The 18,002-nt window shown below is 37.1% G+C and overlaps 1 protein-coding gene across 2 annotated transcripts in view; it reads left to right on the forward strand.

Annotated features, from left to right (window-relative positions):
- The first annotated feature begins 705 nt into the window (after window positions 1–705).
- The window catches only part of LOC122084405 (urease accessory protein UreG-like), a 65,929-nt gene continuing 48,632 nt past the window's right edge, over window positions 706–18,002 (forward strand). Inside the window, exons 1-2 of one of the 2 annotated variants that reach the window (XR_006141885.1) lie at window positions 706–930; window positions 1,036–1,293. Coding sequence is in view for 1 of the 2 variants with exons in the window: in XM_042652630.1 (XP_042508564.1) it covers window positions 776–930; window positions 1,036–1,240 (360 nt within the window). In the remaining variant the exon portion in view is untranslated. Of the gene's footprint in view, window positions 931–1,035; window positions 1,482–18,002 lie in introns of those variants that run through there. The other variant, XM_042652630.1, reaches the window with a different exon arrangement.

Here is an 18,002-nt window from a genome sequence, read left to right on the forward strand (position 1 = left end):
TGGGACGTTATACCTTGGGATTCACTCCGTCTTCTCCTTTCCCTTCAAACTCCACTTGATAGTCCGCTCTTCCCACTCTTTGGTTCAGAGAACCCTCTCTTTTCATTATAACTTGGCCCAAGTGTGATAATTAGGTTTGCGATAGGCGGTTGGTATTTTTTTTAATGGCCAGGAGAAGTATGTCAATTAGTTCCCCTTCAATTAATCATAAACCTAACCACTAATAGAAAATGAGAAGAAGCAAGTTGGGTACGGGTCATCGGGCTTGTCTAGCCCAACTCGGATGCCTTACATCTTACACACCAGAATTCAGGTTGGGCTAGATGGGTCAGGTCATCTGAAGGGGCCTCAACCAATTTCAAAAGTCAACTCAAACCAAGGAGTTCGGATGAGATTCACATACAAAAACCATTCTCGTATGCTCCTTAGTCCTTACATGTAATCTACTTATTCTTTCTCCCTTTAGCATAAGGCTGTCTCCTGATTAAGTGGATTACATGCAAGTACCAAGGAGCATACGCGAATGGTTTGGGAACCTGATCCTTGCCAGTTCCAAACTTGGCCACGAAGAGACCTTAAAACAATGAGGATCGCCAAATCACAAGTGGTGGCACGCACATCTCTCCCTTTGATCCTAAGAAGTAGCTCAGCTCCCCCTCATAATTTTCTCTCTCAATAGTATAAATTAAACCCCCACATCTCTGCCATTCTCAACACACAAAGAAACAATAAAACAAATAATTGGGTCTTTGTGTTGTTAGAAATAAAGAATAAGATGGCAAAGGGAGCAGCGTTCTTTGTTCTGGTGTTGGCATTGGCCTTTGTGTTTCTAATGGACTCAGCTTACTCGGATGACTCGGCATACGAGGCAGGGAGAAAAGTTAAGGAGACAGCACACGACTTGAAACACAAGACTGAGGACTTCTTCAAGTTGTTTTTTTTTTTCTTATCATTTCCTATTTTTTAGCTGTAATCAAGTTTAAATGTTTTTTGTCCTAACTCCTGGGTTTGTTTGGCATTTTCGTGTTTTTTCAGAGGAATTTTTGGTAGGTTGGCGAAAAACCACCATCACCATGACCACGCTCATGCTCATGATCACGCTCATGCTCATGCTCATGCTCATGCTCATGCTCATTCACATGTTCATGCTCATGGTCCAGCAACAGCAGTATCAGTACCAGTACCAGCACCAGCAGAGACCCCTAAAGCAGCGAAAGCTGAAGCTCCCAGCCATGTCTAGAGAGCCCAAGGGGTTGCATAAGGGTCTTCACTTCTGCAACTGATGTTAATTTGAGGGGACGTCGATTGCCTCAACTTTGGTGCTCCCTTTTAGTTTTACATTAATAAACCTATTTTGGTTGTAATTAGTTCCTTGTGATGATGATAGGAACTGATTTCTTAACATGTTGCTGCAGAAATGTAAAATATTTCTAGCTGTAAATGTACGGAATGAATACCAATTTACCTCAAGTTTGGAACTTTAAGTCTTTACCGTCCTTAATTAATAGGTGAATTATTTCTATTTTTTGCAGATTATTAATTATTATTGGTAGAGGATTCTTTGAAAAACAGCGTGGCCATGCACTAGCATGGGGGCCAATGCCAGTGTACCTGGAAGCATCAATAGATGTGGGATTTTCATCTTTTATGATGGATGGGATGATCATTTTGCCCCACTTTGTGTCTTGGTGTGGGAGCCATAGTCTTCTTGTTTCTTTTTTCGTTATTATGTATTTATTTCTTCTATATTTTCCTTAATTCCGTTCATTTTGAGCACCATGAATTGCTAATGGCACAAGGACCCTGCCAATTTGGCATAAGAAACCCCAAACATATAGACCAATTAGGGGCGGGGGGGGGGTGTTACGAGTGCATCTTCATCTCAAAGCTGAGGAGGGTAGCACAATCTTTTTGCGCCTGGTTTAGTCTTGGCATTTTCTACACCAAACTAGCAGGGTTCCTTTCCCATTACTAATATAGTAAGTCTGTGCAACTCCAACCATTATATATACTTGATGTGGTAAAAATTGACCAACCGATCCTCCTTGCAGCTCCTGATGCTTCAGTCAATCTGCACAAAAGAGAAGACAGGGGAGAACCGGGTTGACCCGACGGGGGACTTTCCGATGCCTAAGTTAGATCTTTCCACAATAGATACTCAACAGAGTTTCGGTCAAAAGAAGTGATCGATTCCCCCAATGGAGGCTTACCTTGGTATTTATAGGCTACTGATGGAGTGGGAAAAAGGGGGGAGTCCGTGGAGAGTCTTACTGGGCGTGGAGTCCTTGAGAGAAACAACTCTCTGATGCTAGGAATATTCCAGATCCTAGGGTATACTAGGGGAATATTCCCCTCTTATCTCGGAAGTGCAGGTCATAGGTAGGGTGGATGCCTCTGATGACTTGTAGTGGATAGAGTCCCACCCTTGTGATTAGGGATTACTTTCCTCTAATATAGGAGTGGATAAGAGCACGTTTCTGGGAGCCCTGCCTGATGAAGACCTAGGTGGAAACTCGGGTGATGAGGGGACGAGGTGATAGCACGACCAGATGAGATGCCAAGGTGACAGCTTGGACTGGTGAAGGGCCAAGGTGGCAGTTCAGGCTGAAGGGGGCCGAGGTGACAGCACGGCCTGATGAGATGCCGAAGTGACAACTCGGGCTGGTGAAGGCCGAGGTAGTAGCACGGCTTGATGAAGAGCTGGAGCAGTAGTGCAACATTCATTAGAATGCTCCTTGATCGTGCCGTGGTAAGGGAGATAATCCCTCATCAATACCAAAAAAAAAAAAAAATCCATTAAATTGTGTACAGGTTAAATTTTGTGGTTCATTTGGACAGTAAGCCACTCCCCTATTTAGTGGATTTTCTCCTTTGCTAATTCAGCCATCAAATTAGTGGACGGTTTGAGGTAGAGTGGTGTCAAGCGGTTAGGTCGGGCTGGTCTCAGTCGGGCTTCATTAGGCTCGGCCAATTTCAAGGGTTCACCGTGAATGCTGGTTTAGCTAAAAGAGTTTAGCTTGCACATAGTATTATTGATAATAATTGGGTTGGTTGGTCCTAGGCCCTAATTGGGCTGCCATAAGTGATCTTGAATTGGGCCTTAACCGAACTAGAGACCCACTTCACCGTGAACGCTGGTTTAGCTAAAAGAGTTTAGCTAGGGTGCACATAGTATTATTGATAATAATTGGGTTGGTTGGTCCCAGGCCCTAATTGGGCTGCCATAAGTGATCCGGAATTGGGCCTTAACCGAACTAGAGACCCACTTAACTTTAAATAGACTTTAAATTGGCCCTTTTTAAAATTTAGGGGAATTTACTATCACTCCCCTACACTTGGCCTATATTTACTAAAATTCCCTTGCTTTTTACCTTTTTACTAATACTCCCTTGCTTTTTGATTTTTACATCTCTTTCTCCCCTGCTCTTTTTAAATACCCAGATTATCCTTCATTTTCACTTGTAACCCATTACACTTTTTTTTTTTCAAATTGATTGGTTTAAAACATGGTTTGAACCAAACCACTTACAAGTTTTGTCTCATCCAATCATCAAGGATATTGACTAGCTAATGTGTCCTTAGAGATATTATTTATTTATTTATTATTATTATTATTTTTATTTCGTCTCATCCAATCATTAGGGATGTTTATTATTATTATTATTATTATTATTATTATTATTATTATTATTATTATTATTATTATTATTATTATTATTATTATTATTATTATTATTTGTCTCATCCATCATCATAAATTTAGCAATCTATTTTTTTATCGGTATTAGATTGGTATCAGTCTCAGCCAATCTTAGGATTAAAAAACATTAAAAAACGTGTGGTACCCAATTGGAACATATGATACCGATATAGATATATATCAGATACAAAATTATTCTTTTTTGAATTTACAATATCCTTGATGATTGGATGAGATCAAACTTGTTAGTGGTTTGGTTCAAACCATGGTTTGAACCAACCAATATGAAAAAAGTGTAATAGGTTACAAGTGAAAAGGAAGGATAATTTGGGTATTTAAAAATAGCAGGGGAGAAAGATATGTAAAATAAAAAAGCAGGGGAGTATCAGTAAAAATGCAAAAGGTAAGGGAATTTTAGTAAATATAGGCAAAGTGTGGGGAGTGATAGTAAATTCCACTAAAATTTATCTCTTAAATGGACGATATGCCCTTCCTCCTTTTAATGGATTTTCTTTTTTATAATTTCAGCCATCAAATTAGTGAAGGGTTTGAGGCGACCGATCTCATGGATGGATAGAAAGAGGACCAACAAGTGACTAGCATTACAGAATTTTATGACCAAACTTCCTCAATGTATTGGACATTTTTCTTAGTCGTTTAAATCTTGATCCAAATGAATATGTCAATATCCTATTTAATGTAATGCTTTGATACTAAAACTAATCAAATAATTCAAGGATGACATACATGGACTATACGTACCCTCAAAACTAATTCCAATAAGATTTCCATTTGACAAAATTAAATTTGGGGAAAAGGTGGTAATAGCATTAAAGCAAGTTAGAGGTTGGTATTAGGGGTTTAGGGTTGACTTCTCTAGGCTTTCCATCTTTTCTCGAAGAAGTTCTTTTAATCAGGTGCATTGCTATGTTTCTAAACTCTAGAGGCATCAATTAGGCTCATATTAGGGCATGCATGGAGGCTGCTGCCTTGATTGAGTTCATGATGAGTATGATATTCATCCAACATCGGGTTTGTCTTTTTTTGTTTTTTTGTTTTTTTTGTTTTTTTGTTTTTTGGGTTTTGTTTTTTTTTTTTTTTTTTTTGTTTTGTTTTGTTTTGTTTTTTGTTTTTGTTTTGTTTTGGTTTTTTTTTGTTTTTTTTTTGTCTTTTTGTTTTTTTAATTTTTTTTATGTGACTCGCTTTGGATAGGTTTGATTTGTGCGTGTGATAAGACTTTGAGAAAGAGTCAAGTAAATATGCCTGCGACTTGTACAAATTCAAACAAACTCTAATAATTTTTTATGAAAAAAGAATGCTAATTGGTCCTGTTCCTTACACTCTCTCACAGGGTCCCTTAAAATTAGGGGTGTCAATTCTGAGCCTGCACCAGTAGGCCCGACCAAGCCTGACAGGTTTACGGCCCGATCTGGACCAACACGATTAATAAATGTGTCGGGCTTGAAACGGGTGTTCACGGTGTAAGTAGCTAGCCCGTCAGGCACCCAACCGAACTGACATGTTTATATACTCGGATTGAACCGACCATTGTAGCCCGACCCAGCCCAACCCCCTTTCAAACTATATAAAATTCCTATTTTGCCACTACTAGTAAGAAACAAATTAAGCTTTTTTACCATTTTCTTGTAATAGGATTGATTTAACTAAGCTTTATTTTGTAAGTTGTAAATGTCATAATCTCTTCTTTTTTTTGTAAGAACAACCATAATCTCATATCATTTCCCTTTTTTATTAAAGATTTGCCTCACATATTTCTAGACATTCAACCAACTTAAGAAAAGAATTTTAGGGTAAGCACGTTTAAAGCCCTTTAGAGTCCGTTTAGACTTAAATAGGTCTGTAGCCCGGTGAAGGCCCGATTAAGACCCGTTTAAGGAAGCTAGATTAAAGCCTGACATCGATCAACTCGATTATAAACTGTACCATGCCCCCCAAAGCTAGGCCCATTTAGTTAAATGGACATTCACAATGCAAGGCTTCCAAGTGGTAAAGCCTGATTAAGCCTGACCGAGACCGGCCCTGCTCGATTGGTTGACACCCCTACTTGAAATGAGCCCCACCCCTTATGTGCTATCTAGTGGATACCAATGTGCGCTCCCCACTGGAGGGCATAGAGAACAGGACCGGTTAGTGTTCTTCATCCCTAATTTTCTATATGGAGAAAGAACTTTGTCCATTCATGCTTCCTATGCCCATACACATTGGGAAGTGGGGGTGGGCTGTGAAAGGACACCCCTCCTCTTGCCTCTACTTACCCAAGTGTCTAGGCATAGGGAACATGGATGGGTAGAGTTCTCTTTCCCTTTTTTATGTTGAATATATCGTGGTTTGAGGAATTAGGTCAGATCGCTTACGATCGATCGGATCTCTCACGATCGATTGGATCTCTCACGATCGATTGGATCGGAACAGAATTGGCTTTGATTGGTCCCAATTCTTGGCCGATACCATATTAGTGGATTGGTACAAACGAAGGGTAAATTATCTAAAAAGTGGTTTTTTTAATTGAAAGCAGGGGTATTTTTGTTTGATCTTGGCCGATCTGGATTGGTATCAAATCGCTATTGGCCTTGACCGATCCCATTCTTGATACCAAGTTCTCAAAGCTTGGTCTACATGACTCTTAACCATGTCTCACTAGTTATTGAATCGACTCATATGGCTCCTTCAAATCTAAACTTGGATTTCCAACTATGGATTATATGAGAAATAAAGTCCTCATTCATTAGAAAAGGAAATTATGAATATCATCATTATAAGGGCAACTGCTATCACCATGGCTTGAGGTTAGTGCGATGGAGCCTACCTAGCCATTAGAAGAAACAAATAAATGTGACATCAAAATATACTCAAAAGTTTGGCACCAAATGTATAGAAGGTTTTTCTTATTTGATTATGAAAGAAACATTAATTAAGACTAGGGGTGAAATAGGGTTGGGTTTCTTAAACTCCAATCCAACCCTAAGTCTTCAAAACTTAACTCAAGCCCAACCAAACCCTTGTTGGGGAAATCCCACCTCCACACTCATGTTTTGGTAATAACAAACAATGAGTAGAATCACTAACCTTCTTGTCAGTATATTGATCGAATCAGGAGATGAAGAACACTAAAGTGAAGGCATTAACAAAATTAAGATCAAAGCAGTTGATACATTAAAGAAGTCTCAAATTGAAGACCAAGAATGTTGAAGACAAGAATTTCAAGATCGTATGCAAATACAAATTGTACAACTGTAAATACACACACACACATACATACACAATGTAAACATGCATTTAGAAGACCTTAGCCAATGACCAAAATGCCCTCAAAGAAGTCCCAAAAGATTGAAAAAAGGTGGACCAAAGAACACAGTCAAATTGGTCACAAAACTCAATCCGGATTCACAAACAGTGTAATCCGGATTAGGGTTCTCAATCCGAATTGAGTCTGTCAATAGAGGCATCCGGATTGACTTCGGATGGGATCTGAAAATCCGAATCAATCCAAATTGAGAAATCTCCAATCCGGAGATCCGGATCAGGACAAAAATTCAAATGTTCAACGGTCAGTAATGGCTACTTTTACCCCATCCGTGGATCCGGATTAGGGAAAAATAGATCCATTAGAGCCTTTTCAAAACACTCTCTCACTCACTCTCTTGGCTATAAATACCCACACTTGGGTAAAGTTTTAGACACCTCTCTACACAACCATTAGGCACATTTGTGTATACAATTGAGTGAGCAATACCCCATCCATGGATCTGGATTAGGGAAAAATAGATCCATTGGAGCCTTTTCAAAACACTCTCTCACTCACTCTCTTGGCTATAAATACCCACACTTGGGTAAGGTTTTAGACACCTCTCTACACAACCATTAGACATATTTGTGTATACAATTGAGTGAGCAATATATTGAAAGAAAGAGAGATTGTGACTGAAGCTCTAAGAATGAAAAGAGAAAGAGAAGAAGAAGCTTCAAGCATTCAAGCCATCTTTATTTAGAAGCTTCAAGTGCAAGTTTCGATCATTCATTGCATTCATTCACTTGCACGATTACACAGTAGTACTTGTTCTACATATCACGGGTAATATTGTTCAACACTTGTAATTTGTATTTTTATTCTTGTTTTCATTTCCACTTTTGGTTCTCTTGCCGGCACTCAAAAAGTGAGTTGCTCTTGCTTGTACTTAAGCTTAGGTTACATTTGACCCGAAACTAAGACATTGTGAGTTGCTCTTGCTTGGACTCAAGAGTGGGTTACACTTGACCTGTAACTAAGACAGTTGAAAATGCTTGTTTCTTACCCAGTAAAAGAAATACATAGTGAAAATCTCTCAAGGGGTATTGAGAGGAGAAGACGTAGACTTGGTTATAAGTCAAACTACTATAAAATCCTTGTGTCTTGTCATTTTGATTTCGCACTTTAATTCTGCATTTCATTTAAGTTGTCATAAATCGAAATATTGTCAAGTACTCTCGAGAGAACCTATTCGTCCCCTCTAGGTGTTTCCTATCAATTGGTATCAGAGCTGGAACTCAAAACTGAGACTTTATTTTCTCTAAACCACGTCAAAGATCCATGGAATCTCAATACCAACAAGTCGAAGGTCTTAACACCTCTAGACCTTCATATCTTGATGGTGAAGGTTTTGCTTATTGGAAAAATCGATTCACAAACTCTGTTTGTGCTCACAACTTAGATGTATTGGAGGTGTTTGAAGAAGATCCATACAAAGCCTATAAGAAAGTAGGAGAAGAACTTGTAGAAAAAGAAAAAAGAGAATGGACAGCAGAAGATAAAATTAAGATTCAACATAACTTCAAAGCTATTACATTCCTTCAATATGCATTGAGCGAGAAGGAATTTAATAGGACATCTATGTGTGGGCTAGTCAAAGAAATGTGAGCAAAACTTATTGTGACTTATGAAGGAATTTCGAAAGTCAAGAAAGTAAACATTGGTCGACTCGAAAATGAGTATGAAAGCTTTAAAATGCAAAAGAATGAATATATTTTTGATATGTTTTGTCGCTTTACTAACATTGTAAATAAGTTGAAAGCCTTGAATAAAGATTACACTCAGGAGGAGAAAGTGATGAAGGTGCTACACGTATTGCCCAAGAAAAAATGGAGACCGATGGTGACGGCCATTCAAAACACTAAAGATCTTGACAGTTTAATCTTAGATGAACTCATGGGGATATTGCAAACTCATGAAGTAGAACTCAAAGATGATGATATGGAAGAATAAGAAGAGTCAAGAGAGACAAGAAAGAAAATAGTTGCTCTCAAAATAACACAAGATTTTGACAAAGAGGAAAGTGAAGACGAACAAATACTACTCCCATCTCGACACTTTCACAAATTCCTCAAATCAAAGGAAGGAAGAAAACTCATCGAAGGGCAACCCTCCAGAGACAACAAAGGTAAGAATTATTCTAATGAAAAATCTAATGAAGTAGTTTGTTATGAATGTAGAAAGCTAGGACATATCAAAATCGATTGTCCAAAGCTCTCAAAAGAAGGAAAGAAGAAAAATGCCTACAAAGCCGAAGAAACATGGGATGACTCATCCAATAGTAGTGATGAAGAAGAAGGATCCCGTGATGAACACACCTATCTAGCCTTGATGGCTACATCCGATCAAGAATAAAATGAGGTAAGCTCCACAAACTTTGATAATACAAATTCTATTCGTGAAGAAAACTTTGAATATGATGAACTATATGGTGCTTTCTTAGAATTATACAAAAATAGAAAAAAATGTAGTGAAAGAAAAGAAAGTATTAGAAAAGCAAGTAGATAATCTCCAATTTAACTTGAATGAGCTCACCACTTACATGAGAGAGAAAAAAAAAAGAAAAAGAAAAAGAAACCCATTTGGAGACTATTGAAAAAATATAAAAAGAAACAAAGACCTCTTGTAAGAAAACACAAGATTAAGCTCGGCCCTAAACACCTTCACCAAAGGCCAAAGGAATCTTGATACCTTATTGGGAACACCTCGAAGAGATGTTCACAACAAGGAAGGCCTTGGATACAATGCCTCTACTTCACAATCCAAGGGAAAGGAAAAGACTAATATGCCCTTGAAGAAACCTCAAGCTAATCATGCGTATCAATATGCAAGAAAGCATGGTCATGTTCCTCAACGATTGCAAAGGTTCTCAAAGCCTCGAGGTCAACAATGGAACAAGTAAAATAGATATCATAGACCACAACCACTCGAATTAAATGGTTATTACATTAATCAGCTCTATAAACCTCAGCCTCCAATAAGCATTACTAGATCTCCACAACATTATTGGAAAAATCCCCAATCCTATAATAGCCATACCCAAAATAAAACAACGACCATCTGGGTACCAAAAGGATTTTTTGAATCCAACTTCAATAGACCCAATTGGGGACCAATACATTATTGATTGTATTTTTATACATATGCTTGAAGAGCAAAAAAGACCTTGAATGGTATATTGGCAGCGGTTGCTCCAAGCACATGACTAGAAACTCCAACCTCTTCTCAAAACTCAAGAAATATGATGGAAGATGAGTGACATTTGGAGACAAAGGCAAAGAAAAGATCATTGGCTTAGGCTCTATCAAAATTGGAGGTATCACTATAACCAATGTTTGTTTAGTTGATGGTCTTGCTAATAATTTGATTAGCGTGAGCCAATTGTGCAAAAATGGATATTTGGTTGAATTCAATGCTTCTCAATGCCTAGTGAAAAATGATAAACATGATGTTATTTTAAATGACACTAAAAGAAACAATATCTACATTTACATGTTTGACAATGCTTGTTCTAGTAGCATATGACGTGTCTCAAACAATGAAGATTGTTATCTTTGGCATAGAAAACTCGGTCATGTCAACACAAAAACTCTTATACAAATAGCTTCTAAAAAATCTAGTGAGAAATATGTCAAAATTGAAATTTGAAAACAAATTATTTTGTGATGGGGCAAGCAAGTAAAAACCTCACACAAATCTAAAACAATAGTATCAACCTCAAGACCTCTTCAACTACTTCACATGGATCTATTTGGACCAATCTCAACTCCTAGTCTAAGTGGAAAACAATACACTCTAGTAGTAATAGATGATTATTCTAGGTATACTTGGACCCTATTCATTAGGCATAAAGATGAAGCCTTTAGTGAATTTCTCACCCTAAGCAAAAAGGTTCAAAACCAAAAGAGTTATTTAATTACCAACATAAGAACCGATCATGGTGGAGAATTTGATAATCTACCTCAATTTGGAAAACTTTGTGAAGAACATCAAATAACTCATGAGTTCTCAACTCCTAGAACTCCTCAATCAAATGGAGTTGTATAAAGAAATAATAGATCAATACAAGAAACCGTGAGAACTATGCTCCAAGAATATTCACTTCCAAAGTACTTTTGGGCAGAAGCCATAAATACGGCATGTTATATCCTCAATAGAGTAATAATAAGAAAGATACTAAATAAAAACTCCATATGAACTCTATTTTGACAAAACACCTAAGGTTGATTATTTCAAAGTATTTAGATGTAAGTGTTACATCTTAAACACCAAAGATCATCAAGGAAAGTTTGACTTCAAACTCAATGAAAGCATCTTTTTTGGCTACTCACAAAATAGTAGAGCTTATAGGATGTTCAACAAAAGAAACATAGTGGTAGAAGAATCAATAAATGTAAAATTTCATGAATCACCACCAAACACAATATACAAGCCGCTTTCAAATGAAGATGAAGATGAAGTAGAAGAAATTAGAAAGAAAGTTAAAAATATATCAACATAAGAGACAATAGAAGAAGAAAACAAAGAACTACCCAAAGAAATCAAAACAGCTGAGGATCATCCTATCAATCAAGTCATTGGTGATCTAAGCAAAGGAGTACAAACACGATCAAGAATACAACAACCTAGTAATAGTACATTCATATCAACTATTGAACCTAAAAATGTAAAAGAAGCATTAATTGATAGCGATTGGAGTGAAGAACTTAATTAATTTGAAAGAAATGATGTATGGGACTTGGTTCCCAAACCAAAGGACAAGACAGTCATTGGAGCAAAATGGGTATTCCTAAATAAATTAGATAAAAAAGGTCAAATTACTTAAAACAAAACAACACTTGTAGCCAAAGGATACAATCAAGAAGAATGAATTGATTTTGATGAAACATATGCTTCAATTGTAAAATTAGAATCAATAAGAATGTTGCTTGCCTTTGCTTGTCATAAAAATTTTAAATTGTATCAAATGGATATTAAAAGTGCATTCTTGAATGGTGTCATTAGTGAAGAAGTTTCTGTTGCACAACCTCCCGGATTTGAAAATCCAAAACTTCCTAATCATGTATACAAGGTTAAGAAAGCTTTATACGGCCTTAAGCAAGCTCCAAGAGCTTGGTATGAAAGATTGAGTAAATTCTCACTCAATAAGAGTTACACTATGGAAAAGTTGGACACTACACTATTTGTGAAACATAGAAACAGAAACATGATTATTGTCCAAATATATGTGGATGATATCATTTTTGGTGCCACTAATGAAACAATGTGTGATGAATTTAGTAATTGTATGAGTAGAGAGTTTGAAATAAGCATGATAAGCATCATGACACTATTGCACCAGAAGAGACTGCTCCCATGCACCCAAGTGGATACACTACAGATTTGCACACTCGCATGATACACCTCGAGCAGGAATTTTCAGCATTTAGGATGGATGTTAATCGTCAATTCAATACCACACATGACAAGCTTGACATAATGAAACATATGATTCCACCTCCATCACCTCCCCATCCTTGAGCTTTACTTTATATTAATTACTTTTAAGACCTATGGTTGTTTAACTCTTATGGTTCTGTTTATGGTTTGATGGACAAACACTTCTTGCTTTGCTTGTTTTTTACTAGTATAAATTATGATGTCAGCACTTATCTTCAAATTATCTTTTGATTTTAACACTTAACCTTGCTACATCTCTGTCTCTAAACCATCACATGTCAAGGGGAGCTATCAAATATTTATCTCTTTTCTTATGGGGGAGCTCACCTCAAGGGGGAGCTTGGTTACTCCTGTACCTTCTCACTTTTTGTTGATGCACAAAGGGGGAGAAGATAATGATATTGATGCTATGGGGGAGAAGATATTGGAGAGATGTCATTATGATATTCATCTATGGGTATTGATTGATAAATGTATTATTGGTTATATGGCTATAGATACAACTAATGTATTACATATAATACATCAATACTGTATTGTTTGTCATCACCAAAAAGGGGAGATTGTTGGGAAAATCCCACCTCTGCACTCATGTTTTGGTAATAACAAACAATGAATAGAATCACTAACCTTCTTTTCAGTATATTGATCGAATCGGGAGACGAAGAATACTAAAGTGAAGACATCAAAAAAATCAAGATCAAAGCAGTTGATACATTGAAGAAGTCTCAAAGTGAAGACCAAGAATGTTGAAGACAAGAATTTGAAGATCGTATGCACATACAAATTGTACAACTATAATCACGCACACACACATGCATACAGAATGTAAACATGCATTTAGAAAACCCTAAGCAATTATCAAAATGCCCCAAAAGAAGTCCCAAAAGATTGGAAAAAGGTGGACCAAAGAACACAGTCAAATTGGCCACAAAACCCAATCTGGATTCACAAAGAATGTAATTTGGATCATGGTTCTCAATCCGGATTGAACTGTTTGTCAAAAATTGACAGACAGAGGTATCCAGATTGACTCTGGATGGGATCCAAAAATCCGGATCAATCCGGATCAATCCGGATTTAGAAATCTCCAATCCAGAGATCTGGATCAGGGTAAAAATTCAAATGCTCAACGGTCAGTAACGGCTACTTTTACCTCATCCGTGGATCCGGATTAGGATTTGAAAAATCGGATCAGGGAAAAATAGATCCGTTGGGGCCTTTTCAAAACACACTCTCTCACTCTCTTGGCTATAAATACCCACACTTAGGTAAGGTTTTAGACGTCTCTCTACACAGCCATTAGACACATTTGTGTATACAATTGAGTGAGTAATATATTGAAAGAAAGAGAGATTGTGAGTGAATCTCTAAGAGTGAAAAGAGAAAGAGAAGAAGAAGCTTCAATCATTTAAGCCATCTTTATTTAGAAGCTTCAAGTGCAAGTTTCGATCATTCATTGTATTCATTCACTTGCATGATTACACAAGAGTACTTGTTTTACATATCAAGAATAACATTGTTCAACTCTTGTAATTTGTATTTTTTTTTTCATTTCCACTTTTAGTTCTTTTACTGGCACTCAAGAAGTGAGTTGCTCCTGCTTGTACTCAAGAGTGGGTTACACTTGACCCGAAACTAAACGTTGTGAGTTGCTCTTGCTTGGACTCAAGAGTGGGTTACACTTGACCCGTAACTAAGACAGTTGTAAAGGCTTATTTCTTGCCCAATAAAAGAAACATATAGTGAGAATCTCTCAAGGGTATTGAGAGGAGTAGACGTAGACTTGGTTATAAGTCGAACTACTATAAAATCCTTGTGTCTTGTCATTTTAATTTCACACTTTAATTCTGCATTTCATTGAAGTTGTCATAAATCGAAATATTGTCAAGTACTCTTGAGAAAACCTATTCACCCCCCTTTAGGTGTTTCCTATCAACCTTGTTGGGGTCATGCCTAGGCCCAACCCTTTCGGGTTCATGCCAACCCAACCCGGCCCTAATTGACCGTGATTGGGCCAAGTTGATCTTAATTGCCTTGATTTTTGCCAGGGTTGAGCAAAAAAAAAAAAAAAAGCACCGATAGATTTTTCTTGGGCTAGAGATTAGAAAATAATATCATTAATAAAAAAAATGGATGGCATAGAGATAAACAAATTCTATAGAACTAAAAATCCACTTTCAGCATGGCCATCAACAGATTTTTATCCAAATCACAAAATCTATATAAATCAAAATCTGAGTCTTCCTTAAAAATCCCAGTTTACATCAGAAATAACAAAAATAGGAGTTGTTAACCATGAGACGGAAGTTTTGGTTCCAGCTCCATGCTTTGCAAGCTTATCCTGCTATGACATTGACTTCCGTGTAATAATGTGAAATTGTCCAATTGATCTCGCTCAGATATTTCTTGTAAAATAACCATAGTTGCTTGAAATACCATGGAACTCTTTGATTCCTAATGCCAGTAACCACTGCATTGGAAGCACACTCAATCTAGAGATTTTCAATATCCATTATTCGAAGATGATGCAGAACATGAAAGAAAGCAGTGAATTCCACCATGAAATTAGTCCTAAGATCTTCATAATACGAGAAGCAAAGGAGAGGATTACCTTAATCATCCTGAAAAATTCCTCCTGCACTTGAAAATCCTGGATTTCCAAAAGAACATCTGTCAATATTCAACTTACAATAAGATGGAGGTGGAAATGCCCAAAATAAGTCCTGAATTTTGTGAGAGGACGATCTTGTAATGGTAACCTGGAATTTTTTGAAAGAACCAAATCAGACACTGAAGAGACCTGGACAGGCACAAGGATGGAGAAATCCTGAAGATCCTTCAAAATTGCTCGAACCACACACGAGGGGGGGGCTTGTTTATATCATCAAAATTCTTTCTATTTCTTTCACCCCAAATATGCACGGGTATGATAATGCAAAGGGGCAACCATAATCTTTTACAGGAAACTAGCCGCTTTTCTTTTCCACCAAGGAAACAAATCTTCCATAGAAGGGAAGCCAGTCCATCGTTGGTCAAAGAAGCTAAGAGTCCTTGACCATAATTCTGAAGCATACCCATACTCAAGGAAAATATGGTTGAAAGACTATACTTGATTTAAATAGTGCATATATCTTGATGGAAGGGGAATAGAACGTCTGCTTATTTTATCATCTGTCGGGAGACTTTCATGTACAAGACGCCTTACAAAGAGAGATTGGCAAGGGGTAAGACCTTTCAACTCGATCTACTGAGACCAATTCCTTTTAGAATATTTCTTCCTTAGACATTCCCAAGCCGAGATAACAAAAAATTTGGTAGATTCAATCAACGACCAAATCAATTTATCTGATGTAGCAACGGAAGGGATAGGGAAAGATAAAATGTGATTGCAAATTAATTGCATCTCATTATACATCACCTCAGGCAGCGTCCATTTCCCTTCTTCAATAAAATCAGAAACCGAGACCGTCACAGAGCACAAAGGCGGCAATGCACTGATAATTTCTTAAAATATCCCTCTTTGGCCTAGCCATCGATCATACCAGAATTTTAGACTTGTCCCATCTCCAACAATCCATTGAGAATTATTGGAAACAATATCCCACACTTTCTTTAATCCAAGCATAATAGAGGATGAAATAATATGGTGCCTTAAAGAGCTGTAAGTTGCAACAAATCTTCCACACAAGAAGCGAGCCAAAGGAGAGTTTCTGTTTTTTATGTACCAGCAAAATTTAGCTAGAGGAGCAAAATTAAACTTAAACCGACGAATTCCTAGGCCGCCCTCCAATTTTGGCTTGCAAACAGTCTCCCATTTCACAACTATAGCTTTGGAAGAGCTCGATTCACCACTCCCATATGAAATTCCTAACCCATCTTTCCGTGGTTGCAATAGAAGAAGCTGGCCATAAATAGACTGAAACATTGTGAATCAAGCCACCCATAACCATCTTAAGTGATTCCACGCTTCCCGCCAGAGAGAGAAGTTTCCCCTTCTAACTAGCAAGCTTAGCCTTAAATTTATCCATCATCGGAAAAATTTTATCCTTATTGACACGAACTTTGAATAACTCTACCCCAAGATAACAGGTAGCATAGTGAAACTTTAGAAAGTTCTAAACATCTTTAATCCTGTAATTCCATTTTTTCCCCCAAAACATTGCAACCAATAGATCAAATGATCAATAAACAATTAAAATTATGAAGTGTAGCACAATAATTGATGTTCAGGACACCTGACCATACTAACCCCACAATCGCATGGACCAAGTCATATCAGAGTTGAATGAGAATCGTTCAAATTTCCCCAAAAGAAATGAAGAGCACTAAACACCCGCATGTGAGTGCCCTAAGGAGGTAAGAGGAGTCGAACCCAGAGCCACACGCTTCCTGAGGTGAAGATCCCTCGCCAACTCGACTACCCCCTTGGGGTTGGATTATAACACTAAATTACATTATATAAATTAGAGTTAAAATCAAGTTTGGATTAGGCTAGGTTTGGCCTAAGCCTCAATCAAGGCCCGACCCAACCTTAACCTAGGGAACCTAACCCGCCCTTAGGTCAGAAGTCTTAGCCTAGGCCCTGTTCAGGCTCAGGGCGGGACATGAGGGTCAAACTTACATCCCTAGTTAAGAACATAGTTAACAATAATGAGAATGAAAAAAATAGAAACGGATGATGCATGTTTTAAATGGTAAAAAACTAAAAATTGTATTGTAAATGAACAAAATAATTATTAAACAAAAAATAAAAATAAAAAGGGACTAAAAAAGAATTATACTCATATAAATTATAGAATTATTACATGAAGACCTAAATCTAATGTTAAAAACTACTATAACATCCAACGATAATGCATATATATATATATATATATATATTCATACATCATTAAAAAAAATCCAAAAGTCGTTGAACAATTTGGCTTAGCTATGTAGTTGTTCATTGTAGTGAACATAGTCAACACACTCTTGGAGTCATGCATGTTTAATTTGATTGGGAGTCATTACTTTAGAAACACTTTTCAATAGATACGTCAGCTTGTAGCTCAATTCAAAGATTCATGACTAAACTTAAGTTGATATCAAAAGCAATGTAGCCCTTTGAGTCAACTTCACTTTGGCAAAAGAATAAGGTACATTAGAGTTCAAGAGAGAGAGATATGATCGATTAAATAGCCATTGTGTTCAACAAGTCTAATGTCTTAAAAAAAAAAAAAAAGACGGAATTACTTAGGGCACCCCCTGAACTATAGCCTGATTACTTGACACCTTAAAAGTTTTGAAAAGTTACTTGAACCACCCTTGCATTTAAGATTTATTACAACTAGCCCCTATCCATTAGTCAGTCACTATTTAATGATAATGTCATGGGTGGACAAACTCAAAATGCCAAAACTACCCTTTAATAGTATTAAGGATTAAACTAAAGGGAAAATCATAAATGCCCAAACCTATGAAGTTAAAATGAACAACTTACCCTTAAAAGGTGTTAACCTTAAAAAATCCAAATCGATTCACCATTGCATCTCCCTGGCGGGTGTGACGCATCAC

The sequence above is a fragment of the Macadamia integrifolia genome, chromosome 7 (assembly GCF_013358625.1).
Source record: "Macadamia integrifolia cultivar HAES 741 chromosome 7, SCU_Mint_v3, whole genome shotgun sequence".
NCBI classification, from domain to species: Eukaryota; Viridiplantae; Streptophyta; class Magnoliopsida; order Proteales; family Proteaceae; genus Macadamia; species Macadamia integrifolia.